This window comes from Simochromis diagramma, unplaced genomic scaffold (assembly GCF_900408965.1).
Source record: "Simochromis diagramma unplaced genomic scaffold, fSimDia1.1 OVJJ01000026.1, whole genome shotgun sequence".
NCBI lineage: Eukaryota > Metazoa > Chordata > Actinopteri > Cichliformes > Cichlidae > Simochromis > Simochromis diagramma.
The window spans coordinates 4,178,003-4,203,459 of record NW_024386985.1 but is presented as its reverse complement, the minus strand read 5'-3'; the positions used below and the strand labels follow the sequence as shown (position 1 = coordinate 4,203,459).

Genomic DNA, 25,457 nt, shown 5'->3' with positions numbered 1-25,457 from the left:
GTTTCCCACTTTATTTCCATTCGATCAGAGCGTCCTTCACTGGGAGAGCAGTAAATTGTCCCCACGCCCCCCCTCGGCTTTTTCACCGGTGCACATGGAAGAAATTAACATTCCATCAGCTTTCTAATGATGAGGACGAAGCACGCCGCAGGGGATGAAGGTCCATGACAGCATTGGCACGGTGCACGCATTCCTGCGCTCGACGGGCTGGAGGGCCTCTGCAGACGGGTGTTGATGATGGGTTGTGTTTGTGTGTGTGTGTGTGTGTTTGACTCTCCCTCCATCATGGACGCAGTGCAAACGATGTGGTATTTTCTAAGTTATGACAGACGTATGGGGAGGATGGACCCTCCTTTGGCTCGCTGCACCGTCAGTCTGTCTGGATGGAAATGCAAACGTCCCATCGATGCTGCATTCCAGACAAAATAAAATATCCAGGTCAAGAAAAACAAAAAAACAAAAACAGCAGTTTGGACCAACAGAGTTCTCCTACTCAAACTTCATCATCTTGTCCTTCTACCTGGACATTTGACTTACGTGGTGTTCGAACACATTCCTCCTGCTTCCTGAATCTTGCAGTGCAGGATTTAGGGCAGCATCTTGTCAATCACAAGGGAGGCATGCCTTAAAGCATATAAGTTTAACTGCCTTCTGGACACTAAAGGGGATGACCATTTGCAAAGTAGACATCACGTTGTTCTCATTATGACCTCAAGCAACAGACTGAGCCCATAGATTTATCAGGAAAGTGTTACACAAAGTCACAGGCAAAGGGAGACACTGGCCATTTTTCCCAGACTTCAAATTAAATGGATTTGTTTTGCTACTGTGGGAGTCGCCCCCTGCTGGCCATTAGAAAAAAAATACAGCTTCAAGGCACTTGTGCTTTCTGGCTTCACTTTTCAGACCTGTAATCTACATTCAGCTTCTTCTAGCACACAGATAAACACACATTCAAGTGTAACAGCCTACAACCTTTACTACAGATGGTTGTTAAGGAACACTTGGTTTAACTCGAGGTGTAAATGTGAAAAAACACTCAATCAAGGGACGCACTAACCCATCTGCGATCATTCATGATGATATAATAAAGCCCAAGAACACAGCTGGCACTGTTGTGACTCCATCACTGACCATCCTGCACTGACATCTGGGCAGACTCCAGCTCCGAGCTGCTGTGCAGGAACGTGGAGAACGTCTTGTTGTTCTTCTCCTTCATCCCGAAGATGTGGCTGTCCAAACTCTGCAGCAGCTCCTCAGTCCGTAGGTTCTCTTCCTCCAGGAAACGAGTGACCACTGTGTCTGTCAGCGATGCAGACAAAAGGTCCTAAAGAGGGAAAAAAAAATGCAACTTTAGGATTCATCACCCCAAAAAACTAAACTAAATGTTACAGGACATCAATTTTGATGAGGCTCACCTCGGAAGAGGGAGAAGAAATCTCTTTATCGCTGCTGGTCAGAGAGTCTCCCGGGCTCGAGTTTTGTCCATCAGCTGCAGATTTGCTGGAGCTTAGGACCGGCACAGAGTTTCTCGTGGACAGTGTTGTTGTGGTGCTGCTGCTGGAGGACGAGGAGGCAGATGAATGAGGCCTGCTACCTTGGGACTGGCTGCGGGACAGACCTGTGGACGTCTTGGACGAGGTTTGAAGTTCTTTAAAGAGCATCTGGATCTCTCCTTCATAGCGAGTGGTGTTCTCTAGAGCCTGAGCTTTTCTGACTTGCATGTTCTCCTGTGGCCTGTGACAAAACAACACCCCAAACTATTTAAATCTAATATGGAAAAAACACTTTATATCTTAGTTTTTACAAAATACTGAAAATTTTCCTCTTTTACAGGCGACCGCTGATGGAAAGTAGCCTGTCTGTGTACATATACTCGCTACCTGTTATACGTAGGCTGCTCTTGGTGAGTCGCAGCATGGCTGAGCACAGCGTGTTCATATTTATTATGACTGCTCTGATTGGAGGCCTCAAGTTGTGACTGGATCTCAGCAAGTGTCTGCCTTAACTGCCGATTCTCCTGCTCCAGGCTGCTCAGAGAAGACACATAACTCTCCCTCAGGGAGGCAAGCGGGGAGCCTCCCCTCTGTGGAGCGATGAATGATTCAGGGGGTTAAAAGCGACAGAGGAGTGATTCGGACTTAGTAAAAAAGCACAGAAGAGGCACAAAGAAAAGGCTCCTGTCTGTAACATGAGTGATGACTGATATCGAAGCAGACAAACCTTTGGTGACTGAGGCTGCAGTCTCTGCAGCAGACCTTTCAGGTGCTGGTTCTCAGCCTGTACCATCTCCAGCTGTGCATGAGTCATCTGTGAAAGAATGAGAAAAATGTGATGAACCTCAAAGAATACAACATAATTTCACATTTGGCATAAAACAGGCTGCATTAATCTGCCGGAGATACAGAATAAATGCTAAGAAATAGCAAACCAGCCGTCATGAAATCGAGGTTTGTGAGTAAGTGACTTATTTATCAAAGCGCCTGTAAAAACAAGTTTATACTAAATGCAAAGTGAAAGCAAGTGTATGTGAACACAGATGAATCCATTCGCATAAGTTAAAGATTTTTAAGCCTTTGTGATTGATTATACTCCTCATGTTGAATATAAATGTACCAATATTTCTTAGGTGGGAAACAAACAGGCTCTAGAGCAGGGGTGTCGAAATCCAGGCCTCGAGAGCTGGTGTCCCACAGGTTTTAGATCTCACCCTGGGTCAACACATCTGAATCACATGATTAGTTCATTGCCAGGCCTCTGGAGAACTTCAAGATAGGGCTGTTCGATATAACGATATATATCGGATGACGATATAAAAACGTCTATCGTTTCATTTTACGCTATCGTTTGTTTCGTGGTGTTGCAAAATAAACTGTTTATGGCAATATTTTTTCATCGTTTTGATGGACACTGTAGTGGCTATATTAATTTCTACTGCTCATGCTGCTCATAGAGGCTCGTCTGATCATTCTAGTTTTCTCTCTAGAAGAAGTCTTTACCTACATAATCACTGTTTTTGTGAACTGGCACTGCATTCAACTGAATTAACTCACTTTGAGCTCAGCAGACTTCTTCTCTGATCGCTCCGCCTCATCGCGAAGCTGCTGCTTGATGCTGGACGAGGAGGCGCTCAGACTGGCGACGGCGAGGTCGCGCTCGTGCAGCTCGCTGGTCAGCTTTGACACCTCCTTTCTCATTCCCTCAACTTCGCCGCTGTGAGTCTGCCTGGCCCGCTCAAGGTCCTCTCTGAGCTGTAGATCAAACGTAGGCAGGACATGAGGTAGTGACGCAGAGCTGATGTTAAACAACAAGAACAAGAATGAAAAAAAAAATGAACAAAAACAAAAACACAGACCCTTTTCGCTTCAGCCATAGAAGAGTCACATTCAGCTTTCAGGCTTCGCAGTTCTTGCTCCGTCTTCAAGTTGTCATCTCTCTGTTTACTCACCACCTGCAGCCTGAGTCCAGACAAATAAAAGCAATGACTCGCACAGAAAAAAGATCTGAATGAAATCCACTGACAACTCTGTGTGCTCTGCATTTTTTTCTTAATTTACTTCAGGTCGATTTCAGTGCATATACACATTTAAAAAGGACCACCGAGGTCCAAAGACATTCAAAAGCTACATTGCATAAATATTCAATATTCCCACACAAGGACTAAAAAAATATTAGCATCACTCTGCAACTTTTTGCTCCCACGGTTCCTTTTCTCCTGATAGCTACATCCTAAAATACATCTGATTTGGAGAAAAGTGATTCGGTCTGTAATTTTTCTTCTTGTGATATAAATCAGGCGCACCCCATTCCCACTCACTCACTATTTGCTTCAGCACAAGACAGGACTAAAAGGAGTAAAAGACTAAAAAACTAACTTGGGTTTTGGACTACATGAAGGGGCGGACTAACATTACCTCTCTTTGAGACATGCCAGTTCAGCCTTGAGATGACCCTGATATGCTTGGGCACCTTGGAGCTTGGCTGCAGTCTTCTCCAGCTCTCGTCTGAGGATTTCCACACCGGTGCAGCCCTGAGCTACCAGACAGTCTTCCAGAGAGCTGCACAAGAACATCACGCAAACATTCACAGGATGGCAACCTTTATGATGGACAATAGCTAATTGTTTTTCCCAACAGAAAACATCAGAAGATGAAGAAAAGATGTTAGGGAGGATGTGTTGATTCATGCAGGCTGGTATCACTTGTGAAGTATCACTTCATTACTGATGTTGTAATTTTAAATAAACAGGTTTGTTCACTAGGGACGGGAGAACCATGAAACAATCATTAAAGATTAGAAAAACTACAGTATGAAAAGTACAGACCGTGGCTGCAGTGGACACTTGTTGTGGTTTTCAACACTCGGGTCGTATTTAACAGTCGCTGACAGACCAACAACAGCACAAGCAGGAGTAGCCCACAGACCGGTTATACCACATTTTTCACACTGCCTACATCTACAACTGACACAGTCTGCAGGTAGATGGCCAGTTTGCTTAGCATTTAAAGAATTTGATCAGCTCTCGTTTTGGCTGCAGATACTTCAGAGTCAGTCACTTGGAAAGCTACAGTGCTACAAAGCAATATCCTGCCTACAGTGTGGACGCAGTATGCCCCCTTCTGTATAAGTTGCTGAACTACATCACTAGACATACACCCACCAAATGACTTGATCTTTAGCTTGCAGTGCTTGGTTGAATCTGGCTGTTTCGTTACGAAGTCTTTGGCGCTCAAGACTGGCTTGCCGCACAAATGCATCCTGGGAGTCCAGCTCCTCCCATTCCTCAGAAAGCACCTGCAAAACAGCGGATCATCAGCTGATTAAAAGATATTTTAACCTGGCACCTATGAGTAACTTTGAGCTTGTAAATGCTTAACTGAAAAATCAACATTAAGAGGTTTATGGGCACTGGATTAAATGTTGAAGCTCAGTTTCTCGACACTGATAAAGTTGATCGGTAGACTAAAGTCTTTTTCATTTTCTTTCAGGCTTAATACATGTCGGAGAAACTTGTTGTGAGTGTTGTTTAATTGAAAATCTTCAGTCCTATCACCTTCCCCAGGTTTCTGAACCTACCTTCCAACTCTCAAGTGGTCGGAGACGCTCCAGTTCCAGCTCCTGCGTGTGCAGACTTCTCTGAGCTTTTTCCAGCTGAGAGCGCAGGCGCTGCACCTCCAGACAGCAATCCCTGTGCTCCCTCTCCACTTGGTGCGCTGCCCACTGGGACTGGAAACAACAGAAAACACGTGGTGAATAAAACAAACAAGCCTCTGCTTTCTTTACATGCTGAAGTCACTGAACTTACTTTTATGTGTGAGAGCTCATCTTTCAAGCTCTTATTCTCGGTCTCCAGGATTGTGAGCTCCTGCCGGCTCTGGGTGCGCTGTTGCTCCCACTCCAGAGAGCGCTGATGATATTCCTGCAGAGAGAGGGGAGCTTCATTATGCCTCACATACCCAGAAGATGGCAGCAATCCAATGGCATGACTGGGGTGATGTCAGGGTTCACCTTCTGGAGGTCTGTCTCTTTCACTCCTGCGTTAGCGTCCTTGAGGTGTTTGCGCTGAAGCTTATGGTAACTTCTCTTTAACTTATCCAACTGCAGGAATAGAAACGCACTTACTATATTTGAAATCATGCAGGAGAGTGAGTACAAACAGAAAAACTGTAAACTTCTGCCCAAGCAAAAGCAGAAAAGATTTGTAACAGACAAGTTTTCGCACCTCTTCACGGAGTTTGTGCAGTTGCTGCTCGTACTTGGCGGCTAACTCTTGTGGACCCGTCTTGACATCTTCAAGCTGCTTGCGGAGTAATCCAATCTACAGTCATGGGTGAGGACAGTAATGGTGTTGGAAAGAGTTAATATGAGCACTCAATTTATGAGCTGTGTTAGCAACTATCTTATATTGAGGCTATGCTCATTACCAGCTGCATATTTTGATTTTTGGTCTCTACTCAAAATGCTCTTTATTTATTCACACTGAGCCTTGACGCACCACCCCACTTCATCGTTGGTGCCCCACAAAAATTCCAGGTTCACAATCTACAAATTTTATCATCATCAAATCATCAACAAAAATAAAGGATCCAAATCTAGTTTTACTTAAATAAAGGCTGATTTAATCATATCAACAACATCAATTTTTCTTTTCCTCATCTGACGTTGCTTTGTGGCGGCAGCAGACAAAGCAACGCCGCTGGGAAACCTTCAAAAGGGAGCAAGTGTCCTGATTAGAGGCCATCTCAACTTGCTCTTTTTAACAGCGAGGAGCAGTGCCTCGACTCTGAGCTCCCTCCAGATGTCCTGGCTCCTAATCCTACCGCTACGCCCAGACTCACTTCAGCTGCTTGTATCTACCACCACACTCGTTAGGTCATTCTCCAGATTTCAGCACGCACTTTAGGAGTTTGCAGGCACATCACACTCCACGTTCCCATCACTTGTGACTAAGATCATAGCCTCAGACTTGTAGGTGCATGCCCTCATCCTGGCTGCAAACTGCTCCAGTGCATGCTGATGGTCATGCTGTGATGAAGAACAATATCTGTTGGATGCAAACTGACTGAATAACCTCATCAGGAATGCCGAATCTGTAGTCGGCGTGAAGCTCATCAGCCTGGAGATTCTTTTAACCTCACTGTCTGAGAGTCTGCTGCTATCAGACTCTTTAATTCATCTACTTGAGTCAGACCCACACATACTGATCAAGACTAAACACACCTCACTGCACTCTGCCACAAAGTATATGTGCACACCTAGCAGCACCTTTGACCTGTTAATGTCCCAGAAACATTAATGTTAATATGTATGTCCTTTTATATTTATATCTTGAAGTTTCGCTGATCTGATCATTTGCACAACACAGGGATGTGATTTTGAGGTTCCCACAATGGACACCACCTCACACCGGCTACACTTTGACATCCTGTCCACAAACATCACTAACAGAATCGAGGGAGGAGTACCAACACTGGATCAACACGTGTACACATCATCATTTATCTTTTAGAACTTTGCTCCTGTTTAGTATAAACTCTTAGGCTCTTCTATTTCACCTCCAGGTCCCTCCGTTCAATTGTGCTCCTTGAGTTTGAAAGTTCCTCTTCTCTACTTTTCAGCCTGAGCTCCAAGGCGCGGTTCTCATCTTCCCACTTCTTCTTCTGATCGTTGATCATGATGTCAATTTGTCGCATCAGTTCCTGAAGCTCCGGCTCACACGATGAAAGGACTGAGCTGAAAGACAAAGCCAAATAACGAAAAAGGTGTAATTTCTGTAAATGCTCATGGCCCAAGTTAGTTCTTTAAGCGCAGTGCAACTTACCTCAGATCAGGGCTGTGCATCGACCCCAGAAAAGCCTCCATCTGGTTCAAAGTAACGTCAGCCCTGTTAGTAACTTAAAGCGGACTTGCTTTACGGGTGCTTCACGTGCCCTTTCCCTACGCAAGAAGTTTACTATAACTTAGCAACCATACACGTTACTAGCAACCCATAATACACAGCGAGCTAAACCATGGCTGACCTCACTGCTACACGGAGGTGGTTTCTGCTTACAGCATTGTTAGCTCACGTTAGCTGCTGGCTGTGGCTGGTCCGTGTCAACTCATCCAACTTTATTTGTTTACATCACTAGCTGGACTACACTGCACAACCGAACAGCGCGCTTCCTGAGGTATGGCGGTAACTCCACCACTGCATGTGATGTCAACACGCTGTACGTAACTTCAGAGCACAGGAAGCAGCTTGTTTAAAATACTCAAAACAGACCTGTTATCCACACGCCTAGCTATGAAAGTTCGTGTTTGGAAATTCCCTGTTGCCTGTAACGATTTTTTAACAAATATTATCATAATATAGATCATCTTGTTGGCTTCTTAGAAGATTAAAGGATATTGTCAGACATCCTATGAACACGTGGCTCGTTGGTCTAGGGGTATGATTCTCGCTTCGGGTGCGAGAGGTCCCGGGTTCAAATCCCGGACGAGCCCAATTTTTGTACCGTTAAGGACTGTTGACATATTTACTTCAAACATCTGCAGTGAATTTTTGTGGAGTCTACGTAAGTGGTCAGCACTGCTACCAGTTTTCAAGCTAATGCGCGTTTTCACTTCTGAATTGGCTTGGTGTCTGAATTGGCTTTCTGCGCATGCGCTGCGCGTGCGCAAAAACACAAACCCCAAATTGACTTCATTTTTTTAGGCCAATGTGAATATTTGTTATGGTTATGATTAGGGTTATGGTTACGGTTTATCAGAAGTCACTTTCAAATTATCGTACGTATAGGACGATTTGCCAAAGTAGGACGGTCTCAGAACCGGTGATTTATATGCTGTGCCAGTCACGGTAGAAACCAAGAAAATAGTGTAGGGTCCCTACTCTTTGTGGTCATTTGTATTTTTGGAAGGAAAAATATTTCTTACGTCGATTCCGTCCAAACAGTTTTCAGGAATTTGCTGACATCCGTTAGTCCTTATATTGAGATTGCGATTATATTCTCTTATAGTGACACGATGATTGTTGATTAAGTACATCCATGGATGTGTTAACATATAAAAACGCTACCACGGGACTCTCTGCAACTGGCTCGTTGGTCTAGGGGTATGATTCTCGCTTTGGGTGCGAGAGGTCCCGGGTTCAAATCCCGGACGAGCCCTCCTTTTCTATTTTTCCTGAAGAATATCAACCCTTTTCAATTTATCTTAAAACATAAGGATGTTTTTAATGTTAAAGCTAACTAGATTACTTATTCTGTTTGACTACACCCGCCTTCCATTGCGTCATTTCCCCGTTTCTCCACCTGCCTGTTGTCAAACACTGAACAAAGAGCGTCCCAGCCGCTCTGCTTCCCCAGCTGTTATGCTGGGTGGGTATGGGGCCGTGAGAAAGAGAAAGAGCTAGAGACGTTTCTGTTCCGCCCCCACAAACCCAACAGACACTCCTAACAGGAGGCAGACGAGCCGGCTTTCTGACACCATTTACTGCAGAGAGGCTGAGCTGTGCAGCCAAAGACGGACAATAAATTACACGCAAAGGCCAGCTGTAAGTACACTCTTTATTATTATTATTGAAACATTTTTCTTTCAAATCAGCATAAGATAGTAGATGGTAGTGTATTTTGGTATATTGCTGTCCTTTATAATCAGCTCCATTGTCTGGAATAGAACATCAATACTACAATAATCCAGATTAACCTTTATTTAAATATTAAATTATTAGATCTTAATTGGACATCTTAACTACAAATGTAACTTAAATTTGATGCAACAATGCTTCTAATAGCTAATAAAAATGTTTTTTTTAATGTATTAGGGAGTCACTTTGGTGAGCTTGGGACCTGCAGGAGCCATCATCTTCACCATTGTTTCTAAACACCGGACTTGCAGAAAGCCTTTTCACACCCATTAAAAATTTAGATTTTGTAGAAAAATCCTTCAGTCCACAAGTTGTCGGGGTTGACCATGGTTCTCTGTGAGGATGGCGACTGTAGCGTCTGCCTGTTGCCCTACTCCCGGGTGGAGAGGATCCCCCGGGTGCTCCACTGCAGGCACACCTTCTGCGATTCGTGTCTGGAGAGGATGTCAACGGAGAGGAACGGTCTGCTCACCGTGGGCTGCCCTTTGTGTCGCCGGGTGACCTGCATAGGCCGAGGTCGAGCTCTTCGAGAAGCTCTGTGGGTCAACAGCAAGCTGTGGGACCAGATACCGGAGGATGTGGACGTAAGAGAAGAAGAGGAAGAGGAGGACGGAGAGAAGCAAACAGCTGCACAGGAGAGGATAGAAGATAAACAGTTACAAGGAGAATGGTGGGTTTATCATTTTGAGTCTTTAAACATTACAACGTGGAAGTTGAGGACTGTAAATGTTTTAAATGGCAGAAAATGAGAACAAAACCTCTTTGGAGGGAGTGCTGAATATAAAATTCCTGTCATACCGAGTCATTTACACATTAGTGCCGAGCAGTCCATTTGTCCACACAGCTTCTCATTAGCGCCTCGGCTCTACAGCATTCTTCCCAAAGCCCAGTCTGACACGAGAGTCTTTTCTCTTTTCAGCATTTCCTCGAGATCCGCCAGAGCGAAGCTCAAACTGCCCACGTTCTTCAGGAGGTTCAGTCTGACGAAGCAACACCAGGAGAGAATCGTGTCTGGCAGCAATGTGTACGTCCTGAGTTTGTAGCTTTTATTTACAGATTATTAGTAAAAATGATCACTTAAATTTTTCTGTTTGTTTCATCTTAAAGGGAAATGAAATCCTGGCGCAGACTTTCAACAGAAGAGACTTTTTAAAAATATGAAAACTGACAAGTGGCCGCTCTCAGGAAGAGAAGACACAACTTTGAAGGGAAGCTGTGGTCGCTGGGGGAGGAGGATTCATTTGTGATCCTGTCAGGACACGGTTTTGTCCTCAGCCAAAGGTGCTCCGTCTCCCCATTATTTATTCTAGGATTAATTCTCCCAGCCGTTGCTGTGGGATTTAGTTCAGCTGTCCCAGAGCGGCTAACACCCGTAGACCTAGACCCCCTCAGAACAGATGGTCCCCTCTCCATTTCAGCTCCTGAATAGCCATCATAACTTATTGTTTTCTGTATTTATGATAGCTAGGACATGAAGTATTTAATAAAACTATTTTTGAAACAAGTTTCCATTGGGTTTTATTGACATCTGAAAGAATCATGAGCTTTCCTCCTTTACCGCATGCACCATTTATGACACATGAAGTATTTAAGTGAGTGAAAAAAGTGAAGCCAGGAGGGGATTTCTGAATATAATTTCTGTGGAGAAGACGCACAACAAAAACCTGCCACAAAAGACTCATTCAACCACGAAAGTGGATTATAAAACTCCATTCACCGAGCATCTGGCACATATTCCACGTTCAATGATATCTGCAAACTGGATCATCACTTTCTTTTTGTTCCACCTTATGTGCACGTTAAACCCGCCCGACATATTTTAAAGAAGATACGTTGAGAGGACTATGATGTGTTTGTTGTCTCAGTCACATTAAGGTCAGTGCTGTTTGGATGGAGCTGAAAATCTGTTAGTTGTCACACTGGTTTGGACTCAACTGTTAGCCTGCACACTCTTAGTCATGTATTGGCAGGCGGTGTGTTATTCTGCCTTTAGATACCATATTCCCACGTTTAAGTGTTAAATGACTGCCAAACAGGAAGCTGCTTCCAAGTTCAAAACAAGCTGGCAGCCACGGGGGCGGGCTGGACGGGAATGTATCAGGAAGGCAGCAACAAACAAACACGCACACGCATGATTGTGTATATGGGAAAGAACCAGTTTCAGTTTTGCAATGTATTTACTGGCTCTCAGTGCAGGCCTGATGGTGGTAATCCCCAAGATTAAAGCTGAACAGAACAGGAAACGACTCCCAGATTGTCTCAGCAGTGGTGGGATAATGTAGATAACTGACTTCAGTCGGATTTGGAATGCTAAAATATAAAATTACACTTTTCCTGGAGGATAATTTAGGCCTAGCATCAGAATTAAATACTGTGGTAAATTACACCAACCTAAAAACTGAAGGCCCGCGTAAGCATCTGCAGGTTTCTTTGGTCAGACTGATTAATGAGGCAGTTATTTACCCCGGAGCCGCAAAAATATTTTCAGCTCCAGCGGGGAAACTTTGAAACAACGTCATGGTGTAAGATCATTTCCTCAGTACTGCATTGCAAACAATAGTACATTCCTGTTTGAGTATCTGAATTCACACAAACACTCGCAGTACAGAATAATACGTCTGGGATTAATTAAACAAATTAAAGATCAACTTTCATTCTTGTGATTGAAACACTACATTATTACCTGCACAGGTGGCCTAGAAAGAGTCACCATTTAGTTTCTGTTTTACAGCTGGAAACAGGAATGAAATCAGCAAACCGTCATGAGTAGAAACTGGAGATAATCGTTATTGAGTCAAAGTAGAAACCATGCATGCCACGACACGTGTGATAACTTGACACAATAATTCCTTATTGTGACCTACACAATGAGAGAGTGCACATAACAGCAAGCTTAAAGTCATGACAGTACAGCAGTTTTAGCATTATCCAATCATCTCAGGGTTTTTATTGCGTCCCATATTTTTTTGTGTTGTAGTTTTCAAAAGGTTAAAATTTAAGACAGACACCTTTTGAAAGTCTGGCTTTTATCCAGTGTGTATAAAGGAAACCTTTGATATTTTGTGTTAGTAATACAAAAAGAAATTTTTAATTTACTGTATCATTGCTTTTTTAGGCTGCCAACAAAGACTTAAACTAAGATTTATTTATTTATTTATTTATTTTTAGGTAGGTGGGACTGGATCTGGGTTGGAAATGCTCTGACCGTTTACAGATTGTTTTACAGCAGCTCTACGTCCTTGTTTCAAGAACGATGACAGCCATGTCCATCTTTTATATAGTCTTTGGTTTTTCTCTGGCTAAGTACGAATGGCCAAAACTGTCAAATTAAAATTATATAAAGAAATACATAAATGACCTATTAAAAATATAAAATTAAAATAACTAAATATAGTATAAAGATACAAACAGGTAGCAATTATTTAAAATATATATAAATACATTGTATTTGCAATTATATTTTTTAATTAATCTTATTTTCAGCCGTTTATAAAGTTCATGAGCGCAGTGATTCAAGCAGAGAGGCTCAGATCTCCTTCTCCCCGACCACTTCCTTCAGCTCCTCTGGGATATTATCTCCAGTGTAGGCCTACCTGGGGCCTCTTCCAGTAAGACATACCTGAAAGCCCCCACCTGGGAGGCACCCCCACACAAATCTTATTAAAATGTTTTATTTATTTCATTTATTTTGGATTTTTACAGCTTTGGTCCTCCAAAGCTAAGGAAGAAAGAAAAGAAGAAGTAAAGTTTATTTAAGAAAAGTCCCATGCATGACTTTGGTAATAAGACATCTTTATTAATCATTTGGAGAGACATGCTAGATTTCTGTACAGTGTGAATGGAAAGCCAGAGCACAGGGCTTCCCCCCCCCCACATCCTCAAACACACAACGCCTCCCCCAACAAGACATCTGCTGCATCACTTGGTCCATTTCAGGAGAAATGTTAACAGGAAACAACGAAACAAAGGTGGACTTTTATATCGAAGGGGAATAAATACGAGTGTGTGAGTGTGTAATGATCAATCATTTTGCTGTGATTTGAAACATAAATACCTCCCTCCTCACGAGGCAGCAACACAAAGAGAGTAAACATTACAAGACTTTCATTTTGAGGGATTCAAACTTAAAATCCAACCTGCAAAACAGTATGTTCCAGTCCAGATCTCCCACCATATTTGACCAATCCCGTCTCTCACTAGTCTTATTATTTGGCTCATTATGTGGGTTAGAAAGGTTCACTAGCTTTCACCAGAGTGCTCCCCCATTTATTTTTTTGTGTGGTTTTTTTTTGTGTGAACGTGAACAATTCCTACATGTTTGATTCTACTCTAAGACACAGTAAATATTATTATTTTTTAACCATGTTTCTAAAACATCAACATCGTCACTCTAAATCTAAAACATGTTCTTAAAAAGTGCAGGAAAGATTTCACCTCAAAGACAAGTCAAAGTAGTGTTCTGACCGACTTCACAACCGCCACATAATCCTACGATTGTGGACATTTTTAAGAGCCGTTTGCAACCTTGCATCATATAAACGGCAGCAGTCAGTTTAGGTGCTAGTATGAGGATCCACTGGTGTCAAAATTACATTTGTACGGCTGCTGTCTATGTGGCCAAAACATGCCCGAAAAGTCGCCCTGCTCGTTTTACCGGATTTGAAAAAATTGGCCGCGTTTTTTAAACTTTCATGTCTGTTCACAAAAACGAGAGACAAGCAGAGCAGCACTTAAAAAAGACGAGAGCCTCATCCAATATAGGATTTATACTTATTACAAGGGATAAAATAAATAGAAAGACACATGACGTCATGGCATCATCTGGAGCAGAGTCAGTCCCAGACTAGTGGGTGTTTTTGCCCAACAGCAGCAGATCTCTGCTGACCCACCTCGGCTGCAGGGTGGGCATCGGACTCGTGTGCCTCTAAGTACAGGGCATTCATTGCTGGTTATGATTTTTCCATTCCTCTATATGACGATAAAACTCGAAACTTGAAACCTGCACTGCAGCCACAGGCGTGTAAAGGAGCACCAACTGTCGGGTGCTTTCAAAGCAGAAAAATTAAAAGAGATCTCCAGACAAAAGCTAGGGATCCTTCATCCAGGGAAAACTTGTGACTTTTTCTTCGTCTGCACAGACACCGAAGGGCTCTCGCTCAGTCGGCTGTGCCTGAACTGAATTAAATACTAAGTGAGTCTGAGCTTTTAGGGAAGAGCATTTTGACATGTAACACAGTAAAATCTTTTAAAAAGCCAGCTCTGTAGCATAAATGATGGAAAAATAATGATCAGGTGAGGTTATAGAACTTCAGCAGACTTTTGGCACTGAATAATCATCAGTTGACTTTGCTCTAGACTTTGATCAAAAAAACAAATGAAAGAGACGCAACCTCACCTCATCACTGGACTATGGATGATCTTATATTAGTTTAAGAGACAGTCTGACTGCATCTTTATTTTACGAGAAGCCAGAGTCAACGTCTGTCCATGGTTGGTTTTTCACCATCATACCGACAGCAGTTTTTACGTCGCTTCACAGTCACGCTCGACAGAATCGCTGCAATCATTTGCCTCAAGATTCTGTTGGAAGCCTGTTTGCACTGCATGCATTGCAAACACAGCTGACAAATGCTTAGTGTGTCTTTGTGTGAACATAATTATGGCACAAATGGATCCTCATACTACAAACATAAAAAACAACAACAACAACAAAAAAAAACTCATCTCAGTGGGAACACGAAACGACAGTTTCTATGACAATCAGAAATGTCTTTGAATTAAGTGACTGTACATTTACCATGAAGCTTCTCATAACTTCATATTAACCTGAAAGGTCTACATGTGCAAATTAGTCTATTGTCAGGAATGAAACTGATTTACAATGTTAAAGGTCGGTTTGAACACAGAACCGGTCATCAGGGAACTTTAGCCTGTCCTCTGTGACCCAAGGCGAGGGCTTTGATCCTCCGTTGCTCGCTTACAGTAAGTACACTGTATGTGCATCATAATCACAAACACCAAGATACCACACAATGCAACAGCAGCTGACAGGTGAAAACGGTGACCCCGAAGTTGCCGTAATGTGGCGAGGATGATGCGACTTGTCAGTGGCCCTCTATGTGACTGCATTCTAACGTTGCCGATGCAGAAAGCACACGTTTACACCCACACACACGCACGCACACACACACACACGACAAAAACATATCCTGTAGTCAAGTATACAAATCCAGTTCGTAAACAAACAGACAGAAAAAAAAGACTTGGACTAGTCGTCATCCGAGTGCATTGAGTCAGGGGTGTAATGTTACCATTTACATATTCAAACTTGTGTACACGGGTAAACAGTACCTATGCTTAAAAACTAGGCATGCATTAGATACTCGAGAAGTTCGCTTTGTCCTGTAATGACTCAAACACCAAGTTATGGATCCCACCTGAGTTATGGGCAGAAGGGAAGTTGGAAAAAAAAGGTCTATTAGGAGTTACACAAGTTTTCAGTGGTTACAGTTTGGGGGATTTCTGTATTTGCCCATAACAGCAGTGGCATCCATAAAAAAATATCCAAGCCTACCGTCTCTTGTCCAGCTCTCACACACAGAGCTTGTTGGGTCATTCCATAAAAAACAAAAAAGAAAACAAAGAAAAAGAAAAACAACAAAAAAATAAATCAACAAAATCTTAAAAAGTTCCCACCTGGCTCCCTCAGAGTCAGCACGTTGTGTATGTACAGTAACTTCAAGATATTTACTGAAGTCATGCAGAGTTCTACCTTCAGACTATGAATATTTTCAGGCTTATATAGGCTGACATGTTTAACCCATTTCACAGAACATAACAACACCACTGTTGTTTCACAAGCCACATTCAAGCGTGTTATCACAGGAGGACTCACAACAAGAAGATCAAAATGTAAGTCACATTTCAGATGCTATAACTTATTTGGATCAGCCACATATCTCACTTTTTTTAATTTCTCCACTGAATTACTAGAAATACCAATGATATTTCTGTCACTCTACAGATCCTATCATGTTGACAGCCTAACACTGATTTGCTTTTTTCATCTCCTGAACTTTTATAACAGACAGAAATCAGTAAGGTGAAATAAAAAATGTACTTTAGGGGTCTGTAACTCAGAAAATATTCATAGTATGTGTTAAACACTAATGCTATTGTAACACTTAACTAACACTTAAACACTAATGTTATTCTACACTTAAAAGAAAAAAACAGAGGGGGCCAGGTGGGAGGCATCGACTGATTTTTATGGAATGACTCTTTTCCGGAGAGATTTCCCTGAATACAAAAATAGAAAAGAAACTGGGGAAACTCTTTAAAAAATGTACACATAAAGCAACTTGGTGTTCTCTCCTCCACAAACATCCTTTTTTAGCAAGTTGTAGGATTTTTCTTTTCTTTTTTTTTTTTTAAACTTGGCAGTTTTGTTAATAAAACCAGGCTACTTTCGAACCAAACCCACACACTGCTCACTCCAACCGATGACCAGTCGTCAGGTGAGGAGGCCAGATTCGCAACGTGCAAAGTCAACTGCGGTTAACCAATAGGAAGCAACAAAACAAGCATGTGGTGTAAATGATGTTTTCTTTTTTTCCCCCTCAGGATGGGTGCAGAGCATTAACAGGAACAGCCGCCCTCAGTGGTCGGGGGCTCCTGCGGTTTGTCCAACTTGATGTCAATCACTGAAGAAGAAGATTAAGGAACCTTTGGGAACATGAAGACTTAAAGAGGAAAAGCCTGCATTACCAGTGTCCACCACTAGATGCTGCTGTTTTTTGCATTTAGCTTTCAATCAACAATTCTTACTGAACATGTTCTTCATGAGTCAACAATAATAACAATAACCATAATAACGATTAAAAATTATAAAAAAATGTTTATTTTCATTGTCATAAATGTCAAAAACTAGAAACTTTCAGCTTTATTTTGATTTGATTTTAGATTTTGATGTGGACAATATTGTTTCAGCTTTCATTTTCAGCTTCAAGTTTGGTTTATATATATATATTTTTTAAACTAAGATGCTTGTTCACGCCTTGTTTTAGCTTCAAGTTTTGTTTCAATTAACCTACAAATGAGGTTTGGATGCATTTTATCCAAAAATCGTTCCCCAAGACACCTAAAGAAAATTTTATGCAACACGAAGAATTACCTTTTAACCAAGCAAAAGGCAAACTATGTGACTGTGTTACTCAGTGTCAAAGAATCGGTAAAGAATTTGACTCGCTCTTGGACGGGCAGACCTGTCATGGTGTTATGGTGAACCTTGAGATTTGACAAACGTGTTTTGTTCATGAGGCTGGCATTACCCAGCTCATCGAGGAAACCTCTCGTCTATTGTTAGCAGCTGAAAATGGAAGCTGATGCACAAAGGCGTGTTAATGAGTAGCTTCTGTAAGTCAGAATGATTTTTCCCACAATGCCGGTGAGCTGTTATTGTCTATTTCCCGGTCAGTATGAGCTCCTTTGTCTTATGGAGGCAAAAGTAAACCATGACTGAGTGCTTCTGTATGATGACCTACTGTTAAATGCAGCAGCAGCAGCCTCCTACTTACTAATTACTGTTCTGCTGAACATGATGCATGTGTAAGAAGGAGGCCTGAAAAACTGTGACCTATATACTCCATGCAGGTGATTTAAGAAACAATCCCAGTGTGGCTGACAGATACCAGTCCAAACTGCTCCAGGCAGCAGTTCAGGTGTGTATATTTTTATATTTAATGGTTGCATGTCATTATGTGTCACTTCAAGGACGGCGGTTAAATGCAACATATACAGGAACGTTCCCCTTTGGATTGGATCCCATCTGGAAACTGAGGCTGCCAACATCTCCAAACCAAATGAGCCCCATCAAACTGGAATATTTTAGCTGCCTGAAAAGCGTGTGTGCATGTTTTGGCAGTGGTTAATGAGCCACTGGTAAACTGTTTCCTAACCGCTCATCCAACCCAGAGTCACCAGTGAGCCTGGAACCCAGGTGGGGACACATCTGTCCCTAAAGCATACTGAAAAATTTAGCTGGGATTGGTCAAAGCAGCTCCAAATATCTGTTTAAGAGCTTAAAATCAGATTGAAATATACCAGCTTTGTAGGAAATGTTCACATTACTTTCTACTTCTGTTGTACTATATTGCTGTTAAATATAGTGCTGATGTTGTTTATATATAGGCAGTAAATACTGTCTATCATGGAGAATTTGGAAAAATAAAAGCAGTAAAATTCTGCAGCCTCCTCGATCTGGAATCAGCTGCAAATTCACCTAAATCTTAAAGAGTTGCTGTTGCTGGCGACATGGAGACAGTTACTCTAAACTTAAATCCATGAATGAAAGCTATTGTCTGTTTTACAATTTTTTTGAAGTTTTTATGGTTTTTGGTAAATTTTCACAGCCTGCTTATCCGCTAGAACAACACAGATTAAGTGGCCGAGGGAATCAAACCCGAGCCCTTGTGACCTTCTGGCACAAAGGTCGCCAGCTCAGTGAGCCACACCTGTGCTCCACACCGAGCAACAGTGACAAACAATGAAAACTGAACTGAAACCAACAAAGCCACTTTGGAAACTGGGAATAAACTCAAGTTAAAGGACAAAAAACAAATAAAAATAAAAACTATAATAATCCTGGTCTGATGCGATTTCTTTTTTCCTTCCTCTCTCTCTTACAAACATGGATGACCCCAGCACTCGATCTGGGTCAAGAACCTTTTTCACTCTCCCCATCTGCAGCACCGCAGCGGTAATGAGGCGCTGTGATTAGACAGGAAGCTGTTCTCAGGAAGAGAGCAGAAGGCTGCACTGCACAGGTGACATCCAGCATAAATCAGCACGACCTGTCTGGCCCCAATTTAAAACCAGCCATTAAAGGCAACAAGGGACAAACTGTTCAAAGAAATCCACAAAGCTAAAGCTCATTCTGCTCACTCAGTATTTGATTTGATTTGTTTCATTCCCATTTTACCATTTGAGTCAGCAAATTGTTATTTATATGTCATCTCTTCTGTTCCGATTATGGATACTCAGATTAAAAATGGACAAAGTTTGAGCCTGAATTAACTTTCATTTCAGTTTTCTCCAGGATGTAAAAAAAGAAAAGAAGCATGTACAGGATTACCAATTAAAGCTAATGAAGGCAAGCTTTAGAAAGCTTTCCACCCCCAACAAGTTACACAGACACAAAGTTACACTAGATTGCAGTTTCACTAAGGGCTCGATTCATACACGAACAATACAAATGTCTCTGTCAGTAGAACTAATTCACTTTATAGATATGGTTAGCCAAGAAAAAAAAAGTAGTACTTGTGCATTTCATCTGCTGGTGTTGACTGGTCTACAGTGACTGAGCAGCCATCCATCAGGAGACTTAAGAGCACTGCATGCTTCCATCTGTCAATGAGCTTAATGGGGATGCCAATTTCCTCTCCCAGCACCTGCCCACAGTGCCAGGACTACTGCAGAACCCCACAAAGAACACAGGAGACGATGACAAACACCCACAAACATGGATGAGCTAAAGGTTGCTATCAAAGCAATCTGGGCGTGAGTGACACTTCAGCAGAGTCCCAACCGAGTACTGAGCATGTACTTTAGGATACTTTTCGGAAGTTGGACATTTCTGTATGTAAATCTATCGGGGTGGCTTTAGTTCTGGAGGTAGAGCAGGTCATCTACTAATCCGAAGATTTGTGTTTCAATTCTTGGGTGCTCCAGTCCCAAAAGCTGCTGATGTATTCATCAGAGAGTGAGCGTTAGATAGAAAGCACTCAGATGTAGAAAAAAAGTGCTCGTGTGAATAAGACATGCTGTGTCATCCTTCTAATGTCTCTGGCTTCAAACACTAAGTAAGTAAGGATTATTTGGAGCAGTGACTCATGCAAAGCACCTTTTATAAGAATCCAAAACTAAAAATCTGAAGTTGGAGATGAACCACTTTAATATGAAGACAAATATCCAACTGTAATAAAAGCAGTTTCCACACGTGTATCCTAGTCTCAGCCTATCTGCGCCCTTCTCCCGGTGAGATTAATAACATTCACAATGCAATAACAGAGGAGTTGCTCCATTAAGTGACAGTGTCAGCAGAGCCACAAAGCTGCTGTCATCACCTGTCATCCATCACCGCACCACCTCACTCCGCTCGCACCCTACATCCATAATGCTTCATTAAAACAGGAAACATGGCTGCAATAAAGAAATGATCCAAGGACCTCAGAGTGCTGTTAGCTTACCGAATCTATTAGATAGTTTATAACACCAGAACAACTCTTAGTAAAAACTAAACTGGGTTCGACTAGCGAGGCCTGAGAGACACCAAATGCAAACCTCTGAGGCATTTCCTGTTTTATCATCTTTTTTTACCATATTTTATATAATAAACATACTTTTCTAGGAAGCTACATCCATCTTTTATATACAGTCATAGTGTGTTTTCCAAAGTACAGCTTTTACTAAGCAGCTCCCTGTGCAGCATAAACTCATTATAAAAGTGTTTACTGTGGTCCCAGAGCGAAGGTGCTGCAGGCCTGATTTCTTTTTGAATTCACGACTTGCCCTCTGCTGGCCATTGAAAAGAGTGCAGTTCTGCAGGATTTCTGCACTGGCCTCACCATTCATCCCATGACATCCAGTCAAGACAACAATACCAGGGCTCTTATTATGAAAGTTCAGTTTCTACTGCTGTTAGCTAGCATAGCAGACATGACGGTAAATCCTCTGGACATTTGTTTGGGGACCAGGAAATAATTTCCAGATAAATCTCATATAACACATCATAAAATGTTTGTTGACTCTGTTGACGAATTTAGGTTTAAAAAGCATTTTCCACCACAGGTTACGCTTCTCATACGGTTGCTACGGTTACTTTTACCTCCACAGGATGACAAACTTACAGGAGAAATATTTTCAGTACGTGTGGTATTATTTCTTATTTATTTGAAGAAGAACGGGCACATCATGGCTAATACCAGCACAAACGTAATGAAATTCTCTGAGCAATGCTGCATGAACATATTCACAGACTGCTCACTTAGTTGCCTATGACAACATTAGCAGCAGAAACTGTGAATGCAGCTCAGCTTTAGGCATAATTAAAAGAATGTTTCCTTCGCTCTGTCTGCTGGGTGCCAGGTTGTGTTTACCTCTGCTAGCAGTTTTAGGACACAGAATGGGTTATATTATGATTCACACATTTTCAAGCCTATCTAAAACAAACATCAGGTGGCTGTATGTACACTTTAATGCTGCAATCACTCCTCCTCATCATAGTTTAAGAAATTTAGAAAGAAGTGAGCTCGTTAGATCTCTGCAGTGCATCCCTGCATGAAGATGGCAGTGTGACGTTACAGCAGCCTCCACATAGCACACCTGAATATCTCTGACACTCCTGCTTCGCCAGTGTTTCACCACAATATTATTCAATCCTACTTTCTGTCCTGATATACAGTGTGACTTGAGAGATCATAAATATACAGACAGGTTTGTGCCTTTCTAAGCTGTTCCATAATATAAACATGTCATAGATGGACACGAAATATGTTCTAGACAAATTTTAAGAATAATCAAAGAAGACTCAGATAGAGATTCGCCATTAAAGATGAGAGGAACATGGAAATGTTCACATAATCAACAGAGAAAACAGATGGTGTGATGAGTAAAGGAGGCCATCCATGTCCAACTGGAACGGCCATCTATGAATAGATGTGGTGGCCTATGACACCAACTATCAGCCACATATATATAACGCAGTCCTGAAATCCCTTCCCAACCTCCGCTCCCACCTCAACCGGGGTGACCTTAGTATCTCACATCATGGTAAGGTGGGGCAACAAGTCACAACCACGTGATGTCAGGCCTGCCTCCAAAGTGACAGCTCCAGTAAATTAAATTCCTTCGACTCCCCGTCAGCTTTTAGAACTGCAGACGTATTTCAGATGAGAAATATCTTCAAGAATCTAAAACTCAAATACTTGAGGCTTTTTCTGCTTGATATCACCATCCTTATTCTAAAGATCGAAAAAGATCAGACGTGCATCCCACTTTGCAACCCACCTTCCCCCCACCATCGCCTCTCAGGCTGCATCTGACATAATTAAAGTCATATGTGTTGTCACAGATGCTCGTTCTACTTTGTGTTGGGATTTACGCACATGGAAGGAACAGGAGGTCCCAGAACAAAGGCCATGATGGGAAATTTAAATGACTTTACAAAGCCTGAAAAAGCAACGGGATCTGAAGACTTTAGGTTGAAAACTGCTAGTTTTTCTTGACCCGAAAAATCTATGATAGAAAGAGAAATGTGGGAAATAGTCTACCTCACTGTTGAGTATAAAAATGTAATCAGATAAAGTAACAACTGTAAAAATGAAAGCAGAAACCCAGACTGCCTGAGGGCTCTCTGTAGTTATTGATGAAAATTACAGCCAAATCTGTCTCACTGGCTTCATCTGTCTCCTTTAACATCAGATACGAAAACATGCAGTGAATTTTCACAGAAAGCAGAATGCTGAAAATCATCCTTACATGAAATCAGCAGCACTTACAGCTCATAAATAACATGGTAACAATGGGGTGATCATTAAATAATAAAAAGGCAATAAGTACCACGTAGTATCAAAGTAATAAATACCAAATAACCCCGTGACAGCTTGACATTAAAAGCGATTATATGTAATTCACAAAATTAGGAACTAAAGGACAGCTTTGCCCCCATCTCTAAGGGACAAAACATCATCTATATCTGCCAATTTATTCTTTCGGCCACTACTGACCGTTTAGACCTCTCTCAGTCAGTAAATAGCAGCTTCACTTTAACGCTCTGCTCTGTGAAATGGTGACATCTTACAAGTATCTAGGGATCATTATAGATCAGAATTTGTCATTTAAAACTCACATTCAAAGGCTTGTGTCTAGTTAAAACTAAAACTAAGTTACTTTTTTAGAAATCAATCCTGTTTCTCCCTCCAAGTGAGAAAACACTTGATTCATGCAACTTTTTGACTTTTATTGGATGAAGGTGACCTGCTTTTTATGAATGCACCTGGCCAATACCTAAAGAGGTTGGATGCTGTCTTCCATTGTGCTTTATGTTTTATTACTGGCTATGGAAATCGTGTACATCATTGTTCTTTGTATGCTGCTGCTAAATGTCAATCTTTGTATATTTGCAGATTTTCCCATTGGTTGGTCTTTATCTATCAATCTCCTTGGGCTGGTTCCCTCTTATTTATCTGTTTATATGTGTAAAAACCACAACCAATACAGCCTTTGTTCTCACAATATCATACAATTGATTGCCAAAATTAGGGAAAAGAGCTTTTAAGGGCTTCACCAACTGAACAAGACCCCAGTATACTTTGGCTCCTCCACTTGGGGAAGCAACTTAACTCATCCTCAATCCAGAGTGACTACTCCACCCTTTTCAATCACGACCTCAGACGTGGCGGTGCTGATTCTCATCCCAGCTGCTTCACATTTAACAGCAAACTGGCCCAATGTGAGTTAGAGGTCACCGCTCGGTGAAGCCAGGGGCGAGGCAAGACCACTGATTCCAGCATCCTCCACCGAATGGCTCAAGAACAGAAGGGCAGCTCTGACCCAGTTCAGTGCCCACTGGGGCCTCGCTACGGTTGAAGGCATGCAGGAATCTCCAGACGACACCTCAAGGGACGCAATGAAATCCTTTCTCCAAGGCAAAAGCCCCGTAGACTGGTTAGGCAAACTCTCAAAGACACTCAAGTATTTCAAGAGGTTAAAGCTCTGGTCCAGTTTTGCTTGACTAGACTGCACTCCTTAATTTGAGGTTTACTTAACAGACAAACTCTACTCTCCAGCACCCAGGCTTAGACCATCCCAGGCAGGCTGATTTTCAAAGTAATAATGTGGTGATTAAATGTTAATGCTGTGACTTCTTACTTGTAAACACTTGTTTTCTGTAGAATAATTATAAATAAATTAATAAATTAGCCGTTTGTGTTTTATTTCATAGTAATAGTAGATTACTCTTTCAAACAAGTTTATTATTCATTAGTCTGGAGAACTATCTGTGATGCAGTAATCACTCTGTGAAAATTCATGTGTTTTGCAGCATTCACGGTCCTCCTACTTCCTGAATAAAAAGCGTACTGTGCCAGGGTTTAATGCTTCAGGTCCCGACAAACCGTCCACAGGTGAAGCTGTGACATGCTCGGCTGGCAGCAGCAGATATGAGGTGTCAGTCAGGACAGGTGTATGCAGCTGATGGCTGAGACTCCTGTCACTGTTTAAATGAGCAAACCTGAGACACTGCAGACAAAACCGCAGGTACTGAGTGTCTGACTGACCGCCCCCTCCTTTGCCTGTCAGGCACCAGCGATGAAACAAAAAACAAAAACCTGAGAGTGTCGCGCTGAAAACACTTTAATTAGACGGGTGGCAGTCGTCTATTAAATAGAGTTCACCACCTGTGCGGTGACTGATGGCATGAAAACAGAATGTTTCCTCTTTTCTCAGTTTTTCGCGATATTACTTTTTTTTTTTAGGAGGGTTTAAAATGTATTTGAATTCAATTACAAAAAGAAGCTGAATAGCTAATGCAATTAATTCCAAATTCTTGGAAATTTATTATTTAAAACAACAGACTGAGTCTAATTAAAGATTTAATCATGCTTATAAAGGCTATATTAGTGCAAATAATAAAGGGATATCTAATCTACTATCAGACAATCTCTACATAACTATATTAAGGCGGGCGAAATAATTTAATATATGGTAAAAAAAAAAAAAAGAAGACTGGCTAACTATATGAAGATCTACCACCTCAAGTTCAGACCTGTGCAGAAACACAATGTGATCCTTGTTTTAGGACTGTAATGTGATTTTGTAATGGATGTAAGTTTATCAAGGTTATCAACCCACAGAACAATTTCATTTTAGTGCTACTTCAATTAGAAATGTGTTAATTAGAATCAAAAAGGTAGCTGTTTGTTACAAATGTGACTGATAGTAAAAAACAAAACAAAAAAACAAAACCCTAAAACTAAAATACCTAATTTAAATAAAAGATTTACTAATACTGGGAAAAAAGAGATTTCATATCAAAGAGAAAGAACCAGTAGAACAAACATCTGTATTTGAATGAACATTAGATTAATCTGAAAACAAGGGATTGTATAAAAATGGATATAATTTAACTTGCAGTTAACGCAAATTTTTAGTTAAATCTCATGAATAAAAGCTGAATGTCTGCACTTCAAACACATCTTCTTTGATTCAAAATCCACTGTGATCATATGCAGACGCAAAATCACAAAGTCATACGTCATTGACGAATTAC

The 25,457-nt window shown here is 41.6% G+C and overlaps 3 protein-coding genes and 2 non-coding genes across 10 annotated transcripts in view; 3 read left to right on the top strand and 2 right to left on the bottom strand.

The window, feature by feature from the left end:
• Window positions 1-7,488, bottom strand: cep63 (centrosomal protein 63). 4 transcript variants are annotated; one of them, XR_005697047.1, is made up of 15 exons: window positions 7,322-7,488; window positions 7,056-7,233; window positions 5,723-5,818; window positions 5,509-5,598; window positions 5,306-5,419; window positions 5,077-5,226; window positions 4,661-4,794; window positions 3,915-4,058; window positions 3,356-3,458; window positions 3,054-3,251; window positions 2,224-2,310; window positions 1,884-2,086; window positions 1,419-1,737; window positions 1,061-1,327; window positions 1-409 (listed from the first exon to the last, which is right to left on the bottom strand). XR_005697047.1 is itself a non-coding variant. In XM_040040175.1 (15 exons), exons 1-15 carry the CDS (start codon window positions 7,360-7,362, stop codon window positions 321-323), a joined length of 2,139 nt encoding a protein of 712 aa, XP_039896109.1. In that variant the 5' UTR covers window positions 7,363-7,488; the 3' UTR covers window positions 1-320. The 4 variants fall into 4 exon arrangements, 2 of the variants coding, with proteins under 2 accessions (XP_039896109.1, XP_039896110.1); XR_005697048.1 differs by having other exon boundaries at window positions 1-379; XM_040040175.1 differs by having other exon boundaries at window positions 1,135-1,327.
• A 68-nt stretch (window positions 7,489-7,556) lies between these two features.
• im:7152348 (uncharacterized protein LOC559250 homolog) lies at window positions 7,557-10,635 on the top strand. Of its 2 annotated transcripts, none has more exons than XM_040040188.1 (5): window positions 7,557-7,670; window positions 8,931-9,037; window positions 9,308-9,800; window positions 10,050-10,154; window positions 10,238-10,635. In XM_040040188.1, exons 3-5 carry the CDS (start codon window positions 9,457-9,459, stop codon window positions 10,281-10,283), a joined length of 495 nt encoding a protein of 164 aa, XP_039896122.1. In that variant the 5' UTR covers window positions 7,557-7,670; window positions 8,931-9,037; window positions 9,308-9,456; the 3' UTR covers window positions 10,284-10,635. The 2 variants fall into 2 exon arrangements, with proteins under 2 accessions (XP_039896122.1, XP_039896121.1); XM_040040187.1 differs by having other exon boundaries at window positions 7,605-7,670; window positions 8,823-9,037.
• On the top strand, window positions 7,915-7,986 carry trnap-cgg. The gene has a single exon. It is a non-coding gene; the product is annotated as a tRNA-Pro (tRNA).
• Window positions 8,580-8,651, top strand: trnap-ugg. The gene has a single exon. It is a non-coding gene; the product is annotated as a tRNA-Pro (tRNA).
• A 2,270-nt stretch (window positions 10,636-12,905) lies between the features above and the next one.
• rab6ba (RAB6B, member RAS oncogene family a) overlaps window positions 12,906-25,457 on the bottom strand; it is a 65,417-nt gene continuing 52,865 nt past the window's right edge. For both annotated transcript variants that reach the window (XM_040040184.1, XM_040040185.1), the window contains exon 8: window positions 12,906-16,833. In XM_040040184.1, the coding sequence (XP_039896118.1) occupies window positions 16,769-16,833 (65 nt within the window). In that variant the 3' untranslated portion in view covers window positions 12,906-16,768. The remainder of the gene's footprint in view (window positions 16,834-25,457) is intronic.

What these genes read in the sequence shown, in the direction of transcription:
- cep63 (XM_040040175.1), bottom strand. Translation starts at nt 7,362, where the DNA reads ATGGAGGCTTTTCTGGGGTCGATGCACAGCCCTGATCTGAG. An exon ending in CTATGGCTGAAGCGAAAAGG is followed by an intron (nt 3,252 to 3,355) that starts GTCTGTGTTTTT and finishes TTTGATCTACAG; the next exon opens with CTCAGAGAGGACCTTGAGCG. An exon ending in TGCAGCCTCAGTCACCAAAG is followed by an intron (nt 2,087 to 2,223) that starts GTTTGTCTGCTT and finishes ATCGCTCCACAG; the next exon opens with AGGGGAGGCTCCCCGCTTGC.
- im:7152348 (XM_040040188.1), top strand. Translation starts at nt 9,457, where the DNA reads ATGGTTCTCTGTGAGGATGGCGACTGTAGCGTCTGCCTGTTGCCCTAC. An exon ending in AAACAGTTACAAGGAGAATG is followed by an intron (nt 9,801 to 10,049) that starts GTGGGTTTATCA and finishes TTCTCTTTTCAG; the next exon opens with CATTTCCTCGAGATCCGCCA. An exon ending in ATCGTGTCTGGCAGCAATGT is followed by an intron (nt 10,155 to 10,237) that starts GTACGTCCTGAG and finishes TTCATCTTAAAG; the next exon opens with GGAAATGAAATCCTGGCGCA.